Source organism: Strongylocentrotus purpuratus, unplaced genomic scaffold (genome assembly GCF_000002235.5).
Source record: "Strongylocentrotus purpuratus isolate Spur 01 unplaced genomic scaffold, Spur_5.0 spur5_scaffold_20, whole genome shotgun sequence".
Lineage (NCBI taxonomy): Eukaryota > Metazoa > Echinodermata > Echinoidea > Camarodonta > Strongylocentrotidae > Strongylocentrotus > Strongylocentrotus purpuratus.
This window is the reverse complement of record NW_022145606.1, coordinates 2,686,229-2,707,586: the sequence shown is the minus strand read 5'-3', so window position 1 is coordinate 2,707,586 and position 21,358 is coordinate 2,686,229. Positions and strand designations below refer to the sequence as shown.

At 39.8% G+C, this 21,358-nt stretch overlaps 3 protein-coding genes across 6 annotated transcripts; 1 reads left to right on the top strand and 2 right to left on the bottom strand.

The window, feature by feature from the left end:
• Window positions 1–2,742: 2,742 nt before the first annotated feature.
• On the bottom strand, window positions 2,743–4,135 carry LOC100890397. The gene is made up of 2 exons (XM_003730830.3): window positions 3,954–4,135; window positions 2,743–3,506 (listed from the first exon to the last, which is right to left on the bottom strand). Exon 2 carries the CDS (start codon window positions 3,421–3,423, stop codon window positions 2,776–2,778), a length of 648 nt encoding a protein of 215 aa, XP_003730878.1. The 5' UTR covers window positions 3,424–3,506; window positions 3,954–4,135; the 3' UTR covers window positions 2,743–2,775.
• Window positions 4,136–4,306: 171 nt separating this feature from the next.
• Window positions 4,307–7,239, top strand: LOC594649 (peroxisomal membrane protein 4). The gene is made up of 4 exons (XM_794083.4): window positions 4,307–4,431; window positions 5,074–5,136; window positions 5,899–6,097; window positions 6,824–7,239. The coding sequence occupies exons 1-4, from the start codon at window positions 4,343–4,345 to the stop codon at window positions 7,082–7,084; spliced, it is 612 nt and encodes a 203-aa protein (XP_799176.1). The 5' UTR covers window positions 4,307–4,342; the 3' UTR covers window positions 7,085–7,239.
• Window positions 7,240–12,615: 5,376 nt separating this feature from the next.
• LOC594647 (von Hippel-Lindau tumor suppressor homolog) lies at window positions 12,616–17,800 on the bottom strand. 4 transcript variants are annotated; one of them, XR_004065464.1, is made up of 5 exons: window positions 17,733–17,799; window positions 16,573–16,781; window positions 15,170–15,359; window positions 13,212–14,361; window positions 12,616–13,118 (listed from the first exon to the last, which is right to left on the bottom strand). XR_004065464.1 is itself a non-coding variant. In XM_030992627.1 (4 exons), the coding sequence occupies exons 2-4, from the start codon at window positions 16,729–16,731 to the stop codon at window positions 14,222–14,224; spliced, it is 489 nt and encodes a 162-aa protein (XP_030848487.1). In that variant the 5' UTR covers window positions 16,732–16,781; window positions 17,748–17,800; the 3' UTR covers window positions 13,064–14,221. The 4 variants fall into 4 exon arrangements, 2 of the variants coding, with proteins under 2 accessions (XP_030848487.1, XP_011669127.1); XR_004065463.1 differs by having other exon boundaries at window positions 13,064–13,972; window positions 14,082–14,361; XM_030992627.1 differs by having other exon boundaries at window positions 13,064–14,361; window positions 17,748–17,800.
• Window positions 17,801–21,358: the final 3,558 nt, after the last annotated feature.

The following is a 21,358-nucleotide window of genomic DNA, read 5'->3' as shown; positions in this document are numbered from 1 at the left end:
GACGTCGACCGTAGCAATCCACATTGTCTTCGTGCAAATCTAAAAGTCCTTAATGTCTGAATAGTGGACATCCCAGAAGAAGCTCTTGGGAGGGTCCCTGTAAAATACTTCCTCTCCATATTGGTATTCCTTTATCCCTCTTGCTCTCTCCCCCCTCTCTGTCTCTCTCACTTCCTCTTGCTCTCCCTTTCCCTCCCTCGGTCTGTCTCTCTCACTCCCTCTTGCTCTCTCTTTCCCTCCCTCGGTCTGTCTCTCTCTATCACCTTCCCCGTTTCCCTCTCTCTTTCTCTCCCCTCCCTCAGTCTCCCTCTATCCTCCCTCTCTCACTTCCTCTCTTCCCCTCCCTCAGTCTGTGTCTCCCTCTCAGTCTCTCTCTCCCCCTCCCTCAGTCTCTCTCACACCCTCTTGCTACCCCCCCCCCCCCCCCCCTCCATCTCTTTCCCCCTCTCCCACTCCATCTTTTTCTGTCTTTCTCTTGACTTCATTATTCTTTGTCATCTCAATTTTCCTGTGTCTGCCCTGCCAATCAGTCGCTTTCTATCCCCCTCCCCCTCCCCCTCCCCCCTCCCACACTCCATTGTCATTCACTGCATACCTACTAACTCGCCTCTCGTTCCTTTCCTAGTTTTGTTGAAAACATGTTTTTAACTTTACCAGCCGTCATTCATTCGGCAGATATTATTGATAACATGCTTAATAAAACAGGGCCCTGGCTCCAGAGTCCAAACATGATTTAAACCTGCTTTAGCGACCACCTGTATAGAAAGACCACATTTGTTGTTTCTCATTGAAACCTATAGTAAAGGAACCTGTACAATATAAAGACCACCTGCCTATAAAGACCACTTTTTAATGTAAAATACATTAGAGACAGATGAGCAATAACATACAAATTACTTCATTTTATTTACATTTTTACAAGAAGTAATGACATTCATTACAAATAAAGACTTGGCAGATACATGTACTAGTACAGTTAGCAATTGAGATATTTATACCCCTTGTAAAATTGATGGTATGTGTTTTTTCATAACTCAAGAATGAACAGTGGACTGGTTGAATGAGTGCCTTTGTTGAATGGACCGTGGAAATTACCTTGTTATATCAGGATAAAACACAACAGAATATAAAGAGCTGGGACCAGCAAAATCACCTTGTTATATCAGATACCTCATTACATCAAAGCTATTTATAATGAGGTTCCATTGTACAATTAGATGTAAACTTTAAGGCCAGACTGCACTAGTTTGGCCAGGAGGGATTAGACCTCTCTGCAAGGTCACTGACAGGTGGTTATTTTTTATCAAATCAGCTCTCATTTAACAATAAGAAATGGGGGACCAATGGTCACCGATTAGGCATTGATTGCTATATAGAGGGCGCAATTAGCTAGTGAAGTGGGGCTTTAACATGTCACATTCTCAATTGACATTAATCGTGACAAAGACATTTTCATATACTTACAAAACAAATTTATAAAACCTGGTAGGCCTAAGGGTGTGAATAATTTCATAACTGTAGTGTATGTCCATAATAGAATAATAAACCTGGCACATGTATGTAAGTCAAATTTCTTCATGAATTTATTTTGAAATTATGACAACTAGCTAGAAATTTAGAGTAGGAAATGGGTAATTTGGGGAAATGTTTAGGAATTTGGAAAAGGGTTATGCTCTTCAGTTTTGGATTTGAAACCAGGGTTTTTAGTTTTTGGAAAGAGCAAGAAAACAAATTTTGTATTTTCAAGACAAATGCAAACATGTAATGTGTAGGAACAAATTTTCCTAAAATAAAATACTCTTTGTGAATGTTTATTCATGAGGTGAACAAATGGATTTGTATTTAAACTTAAAGCATGTTTGGTAACTGCTTTTAAAAGGGTCACAGTTAGTGCAACTGTGCAAAACGTTCTTGAATTACCTTGTTTTATCAAGTAAAAAAAAAAAGAATACACAAATTTGTTATTACAATGTTCTTCATAAAGAGGCTTCACCGACAGAAAAGGCAAAATATTCACTTTACGTTAAAGGGAGTGGATCGCCAGTTTCCATGTGCAGAAGGCCATAATTCGCTGACACCAGACTTGGTGGAAATACCATTAATGGGGGTATAATTTTGCACACAGCAAACCCATAGTCCAGTCAAGAATTACCCCCAATCTCTGGGAGAGCTCGAGAGTCTTCGGCAAATCAAAGCATTACATAAGGTCCAATGGTCATAAAACTCAAGGCTAACCCTGGTGATTGACAACACCTGTTATTGGGTAAACACCCGAACGGTGTCGATTTCCCCATGAGAGCCGACTACTCAGTGACTTTAACAAAATCTCCTCAATTACTACATACAACTCGGATCAGCAGCTATATGATACAACATTTCACATCAAAGAAGGCGGTGTGGCTCTCATAACTTTCTTCAAGCGTGAGAGTTCAAGTCCCGCACTAAGCAGACAAAAATGGAAAAATGATTGTTGCCACATTGTGTGTAACAGCACCCCTCCTCTATGCAGGCTTGGGTTCAGGGGAAAACACTCTGTTCTTCACACTAGAACGTTGACTGTAGGCCCTGTGTGTAGGAGACTCAAAGGAGAGTCGCACCCTATGTTCTTCAATAAGCTACACTTCTCGCAAAGAGTAGGGTGAACACCCGGTGTTTATTGCACCTGCGTACAAAACTGGTAATCATTCTACAGATCATCGTGATATGCTGCATATATCCCCCCTTTGAGGAATAACAGAAGAAGTTCTCTCTAGGTACAAAGGTCTTGAGTTCACCTCACTTCCCAGTCTTTGCTTTCTTAGCTGGTTTCCCCTGTTCGATAATGTCAACATCGACGTTAGCGACGACCAAGTACGTCTGCTCGCCTCCAACGTTGCGTAGCTTGAACGATGATCCCTCGGGGAGGGGTTTGTTCTGATCTGAATGCTGGAAGATCACCATCAGTGAGTTCTTCTTGCCTTCCAACATTCCAAGCGGAACGTTTCGTTTCCTCGTTATGACGCAGTCCTTCTCTGGATGATTGAGGACCGGACCCGACGGCTTCGGCTTTGCAGCTGTTTTGCTCCCTTCGACGTAGACAATGTCCGATGCGTCTTCGCTCTTCTCCTTCGAGCCCTTTTTTGAAGAGATTTCTTTCTGCTCTTGAGAAACATCTTTCATTTTACTACGAGTTCTCTGACTTCTCCGTTGCTCTGAGGGACTCGACTCATCTGTCTCTGCCTTATCATGGCTCGCGTCCGCCTCAGGGTCTTTGGACACGATGCGTCCGTTGGCTATCTCTTCCTTGTGCACTGTGCGGTAATGAGTGTGAAGCTGAGGAACCGTTCGTGATCTTGAGCCGCAGCGGGTGCAAGCAAAGAAGACCTCGCAAGGCACAGAAGAGGGCGCTTTCTTCTCCTTCTGGGTACGGGTGGTTGGAGCCATTCTGCTATGGTATCTGTAACGAGTCTGGTGATGGTTGAGGTGCGGTAGATTTTCCTGCCCTTGGCTTTGCTTGTCATCAGTCCCTGAAAAATACAGATAATGGAAAACAAGTTCATCATCATCATCATTTATCTGTTCATGATACGAGGAGAAACTAGAGGTACATGTATGATGTAGATCTAATCTTCGCGGTCACTAGCTTCTTGAGTTCATCTCACTTCACCATCAAATGAATAGTTCTACACAATATCTTTGAAAACTTTGACATCTTTGATACAAAATGAATAAGGAAAATTTATTTGCATGCTGTAGCCTTTACTTGCCAGTTACTTAAACAAGATTGTAAGAGCTAGATCTAGGCTACAGCTACATTATAGATCTAGATCTAGACCTATAGATCTAGGCCTATAATATACAAAAGTCAAAACAAAACCAGTAAAAGTGCCAGTAATTTTTAACTTAGTTTAACAATAATTGGTTCATCGAATCTACCACATGTTGTTAATGATGTTATTGTTAGTGTTGTGTACCTTAAATCCTCAGATTTTGGTTCTCTAATCATAATATCTGTAGACAAGCAAGAGAGAGTAATTGCAACGATAAAATTAGAAGTCCAGCATCATTGCAGCATGAATACACACTGCACTTTCACATTGAAAATTGTTGTGTTATTAGTACAGCAGCTCAGAGGCTAACAATTAAAGTTAGACTTCTCACAGTCATATTGTTATCAAAATTGATCAATTTTTGTTCAAAATAATTCTTTTTATATCAAATATTTAGAAAATCTGATATTTAAAATTGTTTCTATATAATTCACATCAGCTCTATTGTCTTTTTAAAATTAAAATTCTTTAAAATTGTCAAAGTTTCATAATTAATACCGACTCACGACTGTATCAAGAAACTACATTTCAAGATGGCAGCTTCCATGGTGAATGAAGTTTTAGCTTCAGGACGTTACCACGATGTTTTATCCATTCTTAAAGGCCTTCGTAATGGTGCAGTGTGAGTAATGCGATTTCAACACATTCTTGTTAATTTTTTATCGTGTTATTGGGCTCCGTATTAAGCATATATTACCCAAAATAACGTGTTCTTTTGAAAGGTGCATTAATTGTAGTCCCATATGACAGGATTCACGTAAGTCATTTTTGAAAGACGAACACCGAATTTGGCAGACTTCCGATTTCGGTAGTCTTTGTGTCATTGATCTCGAAATTCGAATTAGGAGGTCGTTGATATCAAAGTCTTATTTTGGGGCGTTTGTCCAGCTATGAGTATGAGGCTATTGTTTGTGTTAAGGATGAACCTAAAATTACATGGTTGTACTTGTCGACGTGTTTGTGCATTGTGATCGACACAATCGCAACTTTTTTCTTATAGACTCTAGACTAGTTATAGATCTATAGGATTCTGAAACTTTCATTAATCTGTTTCTGTTATTCGTATTTTTTCTTCCATTTTAAAAACTAACCTGATGTTACTGTATAGCTGCATGTAATTCCTTTTTACTTCTTTGTATACCGGTATTTTCTTTTCTCTTAACTTTTGATTAATTGTTTTATTTGTTTCCTGATGTGCTTTACAGATTGTACGCATGTGAGGAGATTTGTAAGAATTTTTTTTTTCTTCTTTTTTTCCCCACAGATATGGAGTCAAGATCCGTGCCCCCCATGCGCTGGTGATGACCTTTTTGTTCGGTTCTGGAAGGTAATGAGTTAAAACATCAAACAATAATTCATGAAAACAAAACCTTTTAGACTTGCTTCTTCAAATCAAAGAGATTGAGTTGAAATTTGTAGTGTCTAGAGACTTGACCAACTCTGAAAAGGTTACTGGCCGGCAGCTTGGCAGTAGGACCATGCATGCTGGCGGTGACCCTAATCCGTTTATGGTCATAATGGGCAATAAATGTTATGCTAGGCTTGGACAATGTTTACATGTGTCTACACCTGTCATGTATATATCACTCTCAATGTTATATGTAGAGAGCAGCCTGTTTGTAAGGCAGTCTGGATTGAACATCAATAACGTGAAGACATACCTTTCTCTCTCTAAAACTAGCATTACTTTGTGTGACTTGAATGCGTGAATGCTACAAAATTAAAATGAAAAGTTTTTGAATTGTCAATGTTATGTATTTCATAGCTCAATCATGGGTATTTTATCTCATATATTATGGTATACTGTTTATCCTAAATTACTGTTAGTACCTTCGTTTTATTTTTAAACAAAACAATTAATATAAGTAGTAGAATTAGTAGTAGGATTAGTAGTACAGTAGTAGTAGTAGTAGTAGTAGTAGTAGTAGTAGTATTATCAGTACAACATCAACATCATCATAATCATCATAACAAGTTGTGACTATTATTTATTATAATTTTCATTATTTCATTGTGTTACTACAAGGTCAGATTAAAATTGAAACTTATCCTTGATCTTCTTTTATTCTCCAAATGATTCTACTCCTAGTTTACGTAACAAGCTACGTGTCATCTTCAAAGCCACCTACACTCATTCCAAGAACCTTGCATCGTTTGTCTTCCTCTATAAAACAATACTCGTCATCATGAGATGGTTAGAAGGGAAACAAGAGGGAGCGCACTCACTTCTAGCGGGGTTCATCGGAGGGTATATCGTATTTGGAGAGAACAACAAAGTCAATAGCCAGGTACTTTGTCTTTGTCTGTCTGTGTATCTATCTGTCCATCTGTTTGTCTTTTTTCTGTCTCTTTCTTCCCCCTCTCTCTCTCTTTCTCTCTCTCTCTCTCTCTCTTCTTCTTTATGTCTCTTTCCCTCTTTCTTTCTCTCAATAGCCAGGTACTTTGTATTTCTGTCTGTCCATCTGTTTGTCCTTTTTTCTGTCTCTTTTTTCCCCCCTCTCTCTCTCTTTCTCTCTCTCTCTCTCTCTTCTTCTTTATGTCTCTTTCCCTCTTTCTTTCTCTCAATAGCCAGGTACTTTGTATTTCTGTCTGTCCATCTGTTTGTCCTTTTTTCTGTCTCTTTCTCACCCCCCCCCCCAAATGCTCTCTCTCTGTCCCTCTATCTCTCTCTTTCCCTCTTTCTTTCTCTCAATAGCAAGGTACTTTATATGTATGTGTATCTGTCTGTCCATGTGTTCTCCTCTTTTCTGTCTGTCTGTCTGTCTCTCTCTCTCTCTCTCTCTCTTATCTATCTGTCTGTCTGTCTCTTTTCTATCTCTCTCTCTCTTTATGTCACTCTTGTGTTCATTTTTTAAGGTCTGCAATAGCCACTTCTCTCTACCACCTCTCTCGCTCTTTATGCTTTCTCCCTCTATCCCCCTCTCCTACTTCCCCTCTCTCTCCCTTTCCCTCTCCATCTATCAATCTCCTTATCATCTTATCTCCTTCTCTATTTATCCTTTGACCCCATCTAGATCAACATGTACCTGCTCTCCAGGATACTGTTTGGTGCTGCCCGGATGGCTCGTGACAAGGGCCTCATCCCTGACCCCAAGGTCGACGTCTTCCCCCTGTTTGCTGCCCTCGTGTGGGCGATCGTCATGTGGCAGTTCGAGACCAACCAGTCCGTCCTACAGCAGTCGCTTCAGAACTCCATGACTTACCTTTATCATGATTCCAATGTCTGGCATGGTATATCAGACTTCCTGTGGAGAAACAAACCCGGACAGATCTGAACAAATTATGATAATCGTTAGAAGCTACCCTGAACTCCTTGCCTTTGATTGGCTATGGGCAGATTTGTCATTGATAATACATTTTATGAAGCAGGGCCCTGGGGGGTGTTTCACAAAGATTTCAAGTTGAACTTAACTCTAAGTTGGACTTAAATATTATGGAGAGCCATTTGTAGCCTTATAATGAAATATATTCAAAAGCAAAAATTTAAGTATTTTAGACTTTTCATAAATTCCACATCATGAACATGAAATCTCCCATGATAATAGAAAATATGAATGATTTGAATCAACATGTTATGCCTTTTAAAATAACTTCTACAAAATATTTGTATGAATGCTAATGGCTTTCCATAATTGTTAAGTCTAACTTAAAGATAAGTTCAACTTAGGATCTTTGTGAAACACCCCACAGATCTTGCAGGTGGCAAATATGGACAGTGCTTTTAATGACGGATGCTCAAAAAAGGAAACAGTAATATATAATAATGGTAATAATAGTTTTATGTAATCATTTTGTTTACCAAGGAAGCCCTATCAGCTTCTGCATTTATTATTAAACCAACAATTGTCAGGTGCCCATTTACACCTGGGTAGAGGGTGGCAAAAGTAGATTAATGTCTTGTCAAAGGATGGTAGTCCTGGGCTAGGCTGGGATTTGAACCCTCAATCCCGGATTGGGTGTCCACTATGACTGGTGATGATTTAACAAGTTGAGTGGGAAACATTTTCATTTGCCTGTATTTAATATAATGAACTTGTCACTTAAGATAAAGTTGAGTTCTGGTCATGTAATTGCATTGTGAAAGAAACATTGTGGAATCGAGCAAAAAACATTGATCATCTAGCATATAAGTACTGCAAGGTTCTGGAATCATCAAAATGATAAGAAATTTGACCCAGTCTTGGCAAAGCTACAAGCACTGTACACAGAAAGATGTGTATGGGACTACACAAACATGTGGCATAAAAATCTGTCCCAATTTTTATAATGTAACATGCCATATTTAGAATATTAAGGCCATGTTTTCAGCTATATCTCTGATTTTCTTCCACACTTGCATAATAACAATGATAATGTTCACAAATTATTGTTTACCTCTTCCCAGAACTCAACTTTCTCTTTAACTCTTCATATCCACACAAGTAGTCTTCCTGTGACACATTGAATTTGTCATGAGATAGATATACCAAAGATTATATAACTGCGATGTATTTCCAGTGGAAGATTAATCGCTTCTGGTGTTAAAAGGGTTTTCATGGAGCTAATCAAAACTGGACATGGGTCATTTTGCAAAGCCACTGTGATTGTGCACAAAGTAATCAGTCCATCAACTGTTGCCTATTGTTGTGTGCATAGATGCACATATGGCAAACAAGCAACTATGCAGAGAGACGAAGAAAGCAAACATAGAGTTAAACTCAATCATTGCAGATTAATAAATTAATTAATTAATGAGCTTGCCTGGGAGTGTCTGTAAGATCACTGCCTGATGTCAAGTTTGATCCAACTTTGATAGTTTGATTGATTGTTACACTTTAATAAAGTAGTTCAATCTAACATTATGCCTTGTGATTAGGATTTAGTTTAGCTGACTGCTAACAAAACCAAGTATATGCTTTTAAAATGATTTAATTAATTTTTAGTTATTTACACCTCAGGAAGCAATTATTTTTTACTTTTTTACTTTTTTACTTGTATGAAATATAATTGTCCCCCTTTTCTATTATAAATAATCTTTAAGTTGACCAGGGTTTAGTAACAATTATTAGAACAGGGTAAAGGTGTATTTAAATTAGTATAAGTACTTGGACAAAAAAAGAATGTTAATCAGACATGTACATACCAATTATACCTTAAATTTCCATTCAAATGTTTTCAATTTGGATTACAACAAAATAATGTTTTTTAGACTGAAAAATTAGTCTATGTCTGGTCCACATGATTGATCAACTCACTTGCCCTCTTCTCTTTTTCCCTCTCTCTCTCTCCCTTTCTCCCATTTAGCAGTACCATTTCTCCTTTGTATGTCCTTTTTTATTCTCCTTTCATGTTTTCTTTCTTCTCTCTTTCTCTCTCTTTCGTAATTTCTCACTTGCGCTTTTTCCTTATCTCCCCTTCTCTCTCTCACTCTTGTGTGGTACCCTTTTCTCTTTCTTTATTATGTATGTCATTTTTTTCTCAGTTTCCCCCTCCAAATTTTCTTCCTTTTCTCTTCCACAAGAAAAACAAAATCTGTTTTGACTTTGTACATAATCAACTTTGATTCGATATTTAATTATGAAAAGGAAATGTGTATCATAGATTATAAATATATTTCTATCACTGAATACTTATTGAATAAAACATAACAAAAACAAAATAAATATAATTTGTGTTTATTACATTCCTGTTACTCTGACAAGATGTTTGTCTCATTGGAAAGTTTTCCTTTTTAAAATATTTTCTTTGAAAATGTTGATGCTGTGACAATGGTATAAACAGAATAACATCATTCTTACTGCGACACAGGTAATGGTCCAATAAACAGAATGAACAACAAAAATCCTCCTCAAAAAAAGTTCTGCAATTCAATTTTGATAATAATAATAATAATAATAACATTTATAGGGCGCTTTATACAGATGTTTCTAAGCGCACAGGTGGTACTGTCTAACTTATCATTGATCATTGATATCTCTCATGTTACTATACAGTGCTAGTCCAAAAAAAGTTTACACCTAGAAAATTGCTAATTATTTTAAAAATCATCTATGAGCAGTAAATTATTGTACGTCTTTTGAAAGAGTGTTTTTTCCAGAATCAATTAGTATCATTTTGTGTGGAATGTGTTCATGCTTGGATGAACAGGAGGCATTATTGCCTATGTGATGTTTGAATAAAACAATTGGGACTGGGTATTAATTCGGTCTTTACAGATCTAAATAATATCCCTAACAAAATTAATCATGCCACACATATCAAATATCGAATATAAAATATCAACAAACATTTGTGGGTGTGTGTGTGACTTTGCTTCTGCAAAAAGCATATGCAATTTTTATTTGATCCATTCAATTCATTCTCTCAATCCGCCAATCCCAACATAAAACATACTGTAGGCATCACTTTGGCGCAAGTCTATTTTTGCACCCTCGCAAACAATGCCTCCTGTTTATCCAAGCGTGATCACATACCACACAAAAATTATACCAATTGATTTGGGATAAAATCTCTTTCATAAGATGTATAATAATTTACTGTTCATAAATGATTTTTTTAATAATTAGCAATTTTCTGGGTGTAAACTTTTGTTTGACTCACACAGTATTATCATATTTCATTGAAAAGCCTGTGTATTTCCCTTTCCAAGGATGCCTCATTTGTAACAATTATGTAATCATGGAATGTGAATACACCTGAATACGGGGCCAAGTCAAAAGTAAAATGCTGCATGCATTATTATTGTCAACAGTTATTTGTTTGGATGATGGTTATGTTTTGAAAGATGTTGAGGCGGTCACTGGTATCAAGAATACTCAAAAATGAATTGCAGAACTTTGCTTGAGGAGTTTACATAACACATAAACTTTCAGCCTGAAGCGTTAACATGAATATTTGTTCCAATCTGACTTCATAATCATATTTAATATACCTCTATTCCCCCCCCCCCCCCAAGCCAAACATTCATGCTTGTATTAAAGTGGGAGAGGGTTTTTATGAAGGAAGAATAAAGAACATTTAACTCTGCATAAGTCAGAAGTCGCGCAATACTAGACATAACATAACACTACATACATGTATACATGAACATAACAATGTATTTGAACATATAGTGTACGAGCATAAATTTCTTGTTTTCTAAGTTGGTTGAAAATGTACAAGTAGAACCTCCATCTATTGGTATGGGCCACCTCCCAACATAATATGTACACACAACAGTCTTCAAACGATCACTTGCGCAATTACGTTTTGGGTACTCTCGTAGATAAAAGCTACCGTATCTAATCTACAAAGTGTAGGTGTTGACGATGTAGGATAGTAGTTCTAGCGTAGGGTTGATAATACCGTCCAGTACAGGCCAGTAAATCACGAATACTCGCGCGTTTGCAAGTACGTGACGTGACGTGACGTGACTGTGACTCTTTGTCATACTTCACCCTACATTGCACCACTTTAAATTATTCTACAAGTGCTTGTTATTGAGACTAGCTGAGACCTGTTACATACATGTACATGTATTTACCCTTATTTCAGTTTACATGACATGATTGTACTCTTGGTTATCGTCAGTTCGTTGGTGGGTGGGGGAGGATCTATTGCCGGATGCTAACCACCCCTCCCCCCCCCCCCACACACACACACACTTTATGATACATGTACAGTCAAACCTGCTTTAGTGACCACCTGTATACAAAGACCACCTGTCTACAAGGACCACATTTTTTGCTTCCCTTGAAAATGGTTTCTCATTGAAACATGTACTTAAGGAACCTGTCTACAAAGACCACCTGTCTTCAAAGGCCACTTTTTGTGTTTCCCTTGGGCGGTCGCTATAGACAGGTTTGACTGTAGTTCTAAATTTAGTTGCTCTAATTGAATTATAGCGAATTGTACTGCATTGGAAATAGAATCAATCTGTCTTGATTCGTCTGTTATTATGGCTCTTTATGCTCATAGTTGATTCCTAGCAAATCTGGATTTAACAGATAATGCAAAAACATCACTAAAAAGTAGACACTGCACAGCTACAGGTTAACAAGAGAATTGTTTACACAAATACACAGAAAAAAATCTGAATTTCATCAACATTTACATGTATAATATGAATATGAATATGAATTGTATATGAAAATATACAAATTTATGATATGTACATGTACATTATCTGTTTTAGAAGAAAAAAAAGGGAACTTCGAATTACTTTATACACTATATTCAGCACAGAGAATATAGCTTTCACTCTGGCATTTTAGGCAGGGTACATTACCAACATCGCTACAACTTCTGTATTAAATGTATTCCTAATACCGCCATCTTTTGGTGAAGGCGTACGTAGGGCGATTTCCGGTTCCTATACCCAAGCATCAGACACATGCTTCATGCAGTTGGTGATGCATTGTGGGACCGGGCTGTCAACACATTGGGACATTGTGAGCAGCAGATGGCAAGATACGTAAATTTGAAGTAGTGTCCGTAGAAAAACCTGTCTTTAAATTACACATTATATGTTGAGCTACATCTTGGATTTAAATCACTTAATCTGCTTGTATTAGTTGGATAATCACTTTATTGCACAAAAATAACTTAAAATAAACTACTAACATTAATAATACTGAAAATAAAGAATGCTGCTCTCCCAATATATTGTTTAATTGTAAATGCTAGTGTCTTCTTTGTTAGCAATGATATGTAACTCTCACTTCATCCCCCCCCCCCCCCTCTTTCTTTCCCATTCCCTAGTAGTTTAAAAACCAGGAAGTTTCAGAAATTGTTAAGGACGGCCCTTTTCAATTTTCACGGCAAGAAACTGTCGCAACTGACCCCCCCCCCCCCCTCTCTCTTTCCCATTCCCTAGTAGTTTAAAAACCAGGAAGTTTCAGAAATTGTTAAGGACGGCCCTTTTCAATTTTCACGGCAAGAAACTGTCGCAACTGACCCTATTGCAAATACGATGTTCGACAGTAGATGGCGAGCTTTCTCCCACACTGCGCAGGTCAGCACATGCGCAGATACCATACTGGGGGAAGACGATGAGACAAGGTTTCTTTAAGCTTCCAAAGAGAAGGATACAAGTTCGAAGAGATGAGTCTTTAACCAAAAAATATATAAACTACAGAAAATACACACACTCCTAATATGGCACAGAATTAAATGGGGTAAGGTACCAACATAAATGTACAACATACATGTACATGTAAAGTACAAGTACACTATTAGCTAGATGTTTTGGCATCACCTTACAGCAGGTGTGACCTATCAAGTGCTGTATATACATGTATATCCATGGTTAGAATGTTCTTGCATGGTTGTCCTGTACATGTGAAAGATCACCTTACAGCAGGTGTGACCTATCAAGTGTTGTACACATGTATATCCATGGTTAGAATGTTCTTGCATGGTTGTCCTGTACATGTGTAAGATCACCTGACATCATTGTCCCATGTATCCATGATTCGAAGGCTGATCTTGCCATGGATAATGCAGAAAGATAGCACATAGAAGAATGTACACTATACATGTATACTCTCTTTGAGATCTCTAGAAAACATCCATATCCATTGTGTTGTATATCTATGGTTAGAAGATTGTTCTCACATACACATCATACTTGACCTATTTCGGTATCTTCAGCAAGTGTACCTATCCATTGTCTTATATATCTATGGTTACATCACGAACCATGTGGTATGATGTCCCGTACATGTGAGAGATCGTATTTGACCTGTTTCAGGATCTTCAGCAAGTGTACCTATCCATTGTCTTTTATATCCATGGTCACATCACGAACCATGTGGTATGATGTCCCGTACATGTGAGAGATCGTACATGACCTGTTTCAGGATCTTCAGCAAGTGTACCTATCCATTGTCTTTTGTATCCATGGTCACATCACGGAGCATTTGGAATGATATCCCGTACATGTGAGAGATCGTACATGACCTGTTTAAGGATCTTCAGCAAGTGTACCTATCCATTGTCTTTTATATCCATGGTCACATCACGAACCATGTGGTATGATGTCCCGTACATGTGAGAGATCGTATTTGACCTGTTTCAGGATCTTCAGCAAGTGTACCTATCCATTGTCTTTTATATCCATGGTCACATCACGAACCATGTGGTATGATGTCCCGTACATGTGAGAGATCGTACATGACCTGTTTCAGGATCTTCAGCAAGTGTACCTATCCATTGTCTTTTGTATCCATGGTCACATCACGGGGCATGCGGTATGATGTCCCATACATGTGAGAGATCGTACTTGATCTATATCAGGATCTTCAGCAAGTGTACCTATCCATTGTCTTATATATCCATGGTTACATCACGCAGCGTGTGGTATGATATCCCGTACATGTGAGAGATCGTTCTTGACCTATTTCAGGATCTTCAGCAAGTGTACCTATCCATTGTCTTATATATCCATGGTTACATCACGGAGCGTGTGGAATGATGTCCCGTACATGTGAGAGATCGTACTTGACCTGTTTTGGAATCTCAAGTTCATCCACGTCGTCCTTGTTTTGGAGAAGCTGCCGGACGACCTGCAATGACCTCTCATACAAGCTGAACACTGCGAAAGAGAGAGAGAGAGAGAGAGGAAATATGGAAATGGAGTTTGTGTGTTAGACAGAAAAAAAATATATATCAGGTGTGCCAATAGTACGAAATTCTACCAATTTCCACTAAGAACATACTCAACAAACTCAAATTCCTGTGAATTCAGTTGATCATGACTACCAGTATGGGAAGATACATACATGTAGTTCAAGTTGTTCCCAATCATTCTTTGTTTAAAGTAAACTAGTTTAAAGAGGTAAAAAGAGATCAGTCGTAAAGGAGTTTCATTGTTTTTTTAATCCCTTGGCATAGACATTTACAATGAATAATGCAGTTGCTCTTAACATTATCAAAATAAAGTTTTATCCCAAAAAGTCTGAAAAAAACGAAATATGACTCGGGTCGATGCACAAAGATCAGGGCCCTGTTGCATAATACTTACCACTGATGGTAACTTCACCGTCAATGCCAACTACCATGGTAACAGGACCTAACAGCCAATCAAAATCAAGGTTTCCATGGTACAGTTAGTTACCATTGATGGCAAATTTACCATCGATGGTAAGTTTTGTGCAATGGGGCCCAGATGTCAGATAGTCTTCATCCCAGCATATTGAGAGAGATAGTTGTGACACACGCATCTACATGCACACGAGATGGTTCATAGGTTAAAACATGGAGCTCAAAATAGTTCCCTCCCATTGAGTCCCATGTACATTCCCTATGGAAAGGAACCAACAAGGAGCATCATGAAATGACTGACCAATCAGACGCAACTTCCAGTGACGCAACTACCTCTCTCCAATGGCTACGGTACTTACTTGGTACTCGTATCTTGACGATGGGAGCCCTGTAGCCTCTCCTACCGTCCCAGGGCTCAGGCATGTAGACTAGCTTCCCGACGCCGTGATCAACGAACTCCAGCATGTCAGCGGTTAACTTGTCACGGGCTATCCAAGGGTGGCCCTCATACGTATGCATGTTCAGCTGCTGGCCCTGGGCCAGGCCATTCTGGGAAAGAAAAAAATTAGGTAGGAGAGTCGGAGTCTATTGGTTTAAAGACCCACTGCACTACTTGTAGCTACTTGCTCCCGCTATATACAAAACAATGCCTAAGCTGTGCCCGTTGGTCCCCTATGATCCTCTTTTTCTTAAGTTAATTGAGAGCTGAATTGATGAGACAACCACCTGTCAGTGACCAAGCTGGGTTGTCTAATCCCTCCTGGCTTAACTAGTGCAGACGGGCTTTAAGTACTTGACTTGAAATTCAAAGGTTGTGGTTCGATCCCCGACATGGCACGAATGTCCTTTGGCAAGGTATTAATCTACATTTGCCACTCACTGCCCAAGAGAGAAATTGGGACCTAGGATGACGAAAGCATTTGTGATAGTAATTGCCATATGCCCTCACGGTGACCATATGGTAGGAAACTAGGAATACTCCACAAGAAGTAGAGATGGTGCACATTGTGCGTGAATGAATCCCATGAACAGGGTCATAATATCTGTGAAGCGCTTAAAGGCGATACTCCGTATTAAGTGCTAATTAATTCCAGATTATTATTATTATCATTAAGATCGACCTGTGAGTGTGAGCATGCGTTAGATTCGACAGAAATAACCGTCTGATATGGGTCATTTCTTTAATAAAACTGACATTTGTTGACATTCCCTATGTATAGAGGCGGTCAGATGCAATCTCAGCGGAACAACCGTCGATATCAGAGACTGAAGCTTTCGGTCTAGCGTTAGATACACAATTAAGGGTTATCAGACAGTTGAGGCCTGAGGGAGACGTTTTGTGCCATACAATGTAGATATACATGTTCAGTTGCTTGCCCAGGGCTAAACCATTTAGGAAAGGACAACTAATATCTACATTCTAGTGATCGAGCATACAATTACGTTATTCGTGTTGCATTTACGTTACAAACCTCGTAATTGCTGGTACCGGTACTTTGTAAAATGTTGCCACTTTCTGTTTGTGATTGTTAATACTTATATATATTCTTTTACAATGTATCTATTATTGTACCTTTTAAGATTGTAAATGAATCTGTTATTGGGCCCTCTAGCCAGTAATGATTTGTTTTCATCAATAGACTGCTTGAAATAATGTTTTTATTTTTGTTGCATTTACATTAAAACCTCGTAAATGCTGGTACTTTGTAAAATGTTGCCACTGTTGTTGTAATCCCTAATCTCTCGATCCTGCTGTTCTTACCTCAGTGAACGACTGTCTCTGCCCGTTGAAGTTCATCCATACCACATCAACCACTCGATCCGTGCTGTTCTTGAAAGACACAAAAGCTTTTATGTTTGATGCTCCTGATTTCAAAGGATTGGGAATCCTGTTCCTATCGTCTATGTTATGGTCCCCCATCGTCCTATCGTCAGATCTCTGCTCGATTTTAGAATCAGTCACACATCACTCTTGATCAGCATATTGGAAAGAAAGAAAAATTTTGCAAGCTTTCAAGATACTCGTGAATTGATATTAATATGTTGTATTCAAGAAAGTATCGACACAGGCTGCCATGCAACTTTGGGGAACTGCTTCAAGAGGGAACTGCTTCGAGGGAGATCGTACATGTATACAATTCTTTGGGGCTCAACGGGGGGAGAGGTGTTGAGAAAAAAAATTGCCCTCTCCCCCAACCCCGTTGAGCAAAATGATTGCATACAATAAGGAACGCTGGTTACATTTTACACGTTTGGCGGGAGGTTTTTTCATAAGTCTCCCGCTACGAGCTGGCGGGACGGCGGGGGAATGGGCGTGGTGGCATGAGACTCCCTCCAAATGCGGGAGGGTTGACAGCCCTGTAGACATGATAGAATGCACCAAATTTGTATGGACATTTTCATTCACAAATGTATGTAGACCTCTATTTCCATTTTCTGAATACATTTCATAAATCATGCTCTTGACTGGAGTGTGGGGATCTAGATCTAGAAAAAGTCTAGACTAGACACTAGATCTAGAAGTCTATTGTCAGTATTTTTTCAGTAGCCTACTGCCTAGATCTATAATATAAAGTTCAGCTCAATATTTTATGTATTTCTACAAATGCTAGTTCCCTCCTCCTCTCCTCCCCCTCCTCCTATTTCTTATTAACCTTCTCTTGAGTCATAACTCTTCTTGTTCCCCTCCTCCTTCTTTTATTCTCCTCCTCCTCCTTTCCCACTTTCAGCCCATCTCATTCTCAAATCAGATGGCATCTGTTTGTTTCTCAGTAAAATCGAATTTAATTCGCTGAGATAATTCCTCCAAGAGTCCAAGCATGCTGAGCAGACATACTGCTGTATTTTGTTAAGAGAAAAAAAATTAAGTTTTGAAATAAAGAGTTAAACTAAGCCAGTAAGCGCGGCCAAGACTCACTCAGCTCAGCTCACTGTTACCCTGGCGTGGCGTGACTGTGTGACTCTGTAAGCTGCTAGCTGTGCAGACATACATGTAGCCATAGGCTGATGTTGGATCCATTTTTAGCCTCTTTTCCGACTAATATATAGAATCTATGACCACTGTCTGGTGTAAATCTCTATCTAAATTTTCTTGACGATGTCGACCATGCTAACCCTCATAATATTCAGGCAAATTCAGATCTGTACTCGAGTCTCGAATGATCATATATTCTAGAATCTACATAGAGTTGACCGGATCGTATGCAATTTAATCAGTGCACGTAGGGCTAGCTTTATCATGCACGCACTGTACTGCACTGCTGCACTGCAGCGTGCACTGAGCTAGCTAGCTACAGACGGCCAAATGAACTTGAAAACAACAACAATGTGTTGCAAATGATCAATAGAGGGCGCATGATCAAAACGCGTGAGCTAAAATATATTGAGAGCCGCAAAAGAATAATCCGCATAATGTAGTACGGAGCTCCAAAGGGGACATAAAACGATGTGAGAAATTAATTTTTATCTCGAAGCTACGACTTAGTATCTCGAAGCTACGACTTAATATCTCGTGGCCACGACTTAGTATCTCGAAGCTACGACTTAGTATCTCGAAGCTACGACTTAGTATCTCGAAGCTACGACTTAGTATCTCGTGGCCACGAATTAGTATCTCGAAGCTACGACTTAGTATCTCGTGGTCACGACTTAGTATCTCGAAGCTACGACTTAGTATCTCGTGGCCACGACTTAGTATCTCGTGGCCACGACTTACTATCTCGTGGCCACGAGATAATTAAGTTGACACATGTGCGCATCATCAGGCGCGTACACAGGGGGGGTGTTTGGGGGGTTAAACCCCCCCTTTGGTAATTTTTTGTGTGTAGACCCCCCCCCTAAATTTCTCTAACCCCCCCCCCCCCCCCCCCCCCCCCTTTTGGATTTTTTTATTTATTTTTTTTAATTTTTTTTATTTAAAAAAAAAAAAAAAAAAAAAAAAAATTCCCATGGTTGACTTAAAAAAGCTGACCTTACCCCCCCCCCCCCCAACGGAGCAAAATGTCAAATTTTCAAATTTCGAGACCAAAAAAAAAAAAAAATGTGTCCTCTTAGCGCCCCCCCCCCCCCCCCCCCCCCCGCAAAAAGAGAGAGAGAAAGAAGGAAAGAAGGGAAAGGGGAAAAGGAGAGAAAGGGAAAGAAAGAAGAGGAAGAAGAAATGAAAATGGGGAAAAGAAGGTCGGGGAACCGAAAGGGCCTTGCCTCGATCCCCCATCAAAAAAATAAGAGAGAAGTCAAATAATGAGGTGTCAAAATTTGCTCATCTGATCGTAATAAAATTGCCTAAAACCCCGGAGCTCCTGGGGGCTCCGCCCCCTGGACCCCAAACCAATTTGGGATCTGCCAGTGTCGCAAATATCAAAATATGCTCATCTGACGGTAATTAAATGCCTATACCCTCTGAGATTCCAACCCTTGACCCGGCCCCGCCGTCCCCCCCCCCTAGATCCACGCCAATTTATGCTACGCTCTACCTTTTCGTAAATACCACCCCCAGGCGGAGATCCAGGATTTCTTATGGGGGCCTAAATTTTAAATAATGCGAGCCAAATATTGGTACGTAATGGTGACCAGCTAGCTAGCATTGGCGTAATGAGCAAACAAGTTTTTTTTTTTTTTTTGGGGGGGGGGGGGCAGACAAAAAAAAAATCTGCATCACCTCCCCCTCCCCCCCCCCCCCCCACTTCTTACATCCATGCCCCGCTGAACGTTTTTCAAAGTGGGTGGGGTGAGGCTAAAGTATTTACAATCAGGTAGAGCGTAGCGAAATGGGCGTGGGGTCAAGGGGCAGAGCCACCCAAAGCTCAGGGGGTATGGGCATATTATGGTCAAATGAGCATATTTTGATACATTATTCATGACACTGGCAGGTCACTAATGGGCGTGGCGTCCAGAGGGGCTGAGCCCCCAGAAGCTCAGGGGTTTTACAGGCGCGGATCCAGGATTTTCCAAAAGGGGGGGGGGGGCCGGAATTTTTTTCTTCAACTCAACATACCAATACTGACAAGGTCATATTAGAAGCACCATACCAGTACCTACAAGCAGGGGCGTCGCTAGACCTTTTTCAGTGGAGGGGGGGGGGGGGGGTGTAGAGGCCACCGATTACCGAAAAAAAGAAGCCACCAATTACCAACAAAATATATTAATGCCAAAGTCCAAATGTCTACAAATTTAACCCTATAAACCCGTGGCCAGGAGTTTAATTATTTTTCAGTTCCCCCTCCCGCGCTTTGACAATTCATTACATTATTAAAGAAAGAAGACGATTCGTTGTACCGTTCTGGACTCTTAATCCTTGTCTGAATTAATTTTCCCCCTCCCTCTTAATCCTTGTCTGCATTCAGGTCCCCCTCCTGCGCGAAGCGCGTAAGCTTTGACGTTTCTTCACATGTACCGTGTTTACACAGTGATCCGTCTCGAGGGTTGAAGCCTCCTTTTTTCTGCTGTGTAAACACGATCACATTTGCGCGCTTTAGAGGCTTCAACCCCCTCGCGGCTTCAACCCGGCTTCAATCCTCGAGGCGGATCACTGTGTAAACACGGTAATAATTACTCTTAATCCTTGTCTGAATTCAGTCTCCCCCCCCCCCCCGCCCGCGCGAAGCGCAGAAGATTTGACCTTTCATTAATAATTATTAGAGACAGAAGGCGATTTGTTGTACCATTCTCGACTCTAATTACTTGACCGAATTCAGTTTTCACCCTTCCGTGCCACCTCCCGCGTTTTGACATTTCATAGTTAAATTAAATTATTAGAGAAAGAAGATGATTCGTTGTTCCATTCTCGGCTCTTAATCCTTGTCTGAATTCAGTCCTCCCCCCCCCCCTCCCGCGGAAGCTTAACGTTTCATTAAATTATTAGAGTAAGTAGACGAATTGTTGCATCGTTCTCGACTCTTATAAGCTTAATCCTTGTCTGAATTGAGTTCCCCCCCCCCGTCCATGCGAAGCGCGGAAGCTTTGACGGTTCATTAAATTATTAGAGAAAGAAGACGATTCGTTGTACCGTTCTCGACTTGTCAGAATTTAAAAAAATGTTTCTTTGTCTGCTCCATTTTCTTCCTATGTCCTCTTACTGCCCCTACCGCCCCTGGCTACGCGCCTGCTTTAAAGGGAAAATGAAACAATCATGATTGTGATAGCACACAATTAGGTTAGTAGAATGAAAAGGAAAAAAAAGAGATTTATTACTGTACACCAACCATGGATAAATCACGGCCTGGAGCGTCATATCATAGTTTTGTGTGATTGGGCGAGGGGGCGTAGCGACCAAGCGAGATTTTGCAATGTTGAATGCTGAAATTATGCATTCTAGAAAATCCCTAAGCCCCATATGTACGTTCTTTCTGCTATATTTCTTTCTAGCTATATGTTTAAATTTACCGGGGGACGTGTCCCCCTAACGGGCCCCCTCGCCGCCCCTGTCCATGATTACTACCAACATGAGTTCAAATACAAGCACAAGCGAGTTGGTATGAGCTGAAGCCAAATGAAGGGCAAAATAAGAGTTGTGAAGCGGCTCCTTTACCGTTAATTTAAAATTTGTCTGT

Coding starts and splice junctions, on each gene's coding strand:
- LOC100890397 (XM_003730830.3), bottom strand. CDS start 3,423: ATGGCTCCAACCACCCGTACCCAGAAGGAGAAGAAAGCGCCCTCTTCT.
- LOC594649 (XM_794083.4), top strand. CDS start 4,343: ATGGCAGCTTCCATGGTGAATGAAGTTTTAGCTTCAGGACGTTACCAC. Junction 4,432..5,073: donor GGCCTTCGTAATGGTGCAGT/GTGAGTAATGCG, acceptor TTTTCCCCACAG/ATATGGAGTCAAGATCCGTG. Junction 6,098..6,823: donor ACAACAAAGTCAATAGCCAG/GTACTTTGTCTT, acceptor GACCCCATCTAG/ATCAACATGTACCTGCTCTC.
- LOC594647 (XM_030992627.1), bottom strand. CDS start 16,731: ATGGGGGACCATAACATAGACGATAGGAACAGGATTCCCAATCCTTTG. Junction 15,360..16,572: donor AGAGACAGTCGTTCACTGAG/GTAAGAACAGCA, acceptor TTTCTTTCCCAG/AATGGCCTGGCCCAGGGCCA. Junction 14,362..15,169: donor CGTCAAGATACGAGTACCAA/GTAAGTACCGTA, acceptor TCTCTTTCGCAG/TGTTCAGCTTGTATGAGAGG.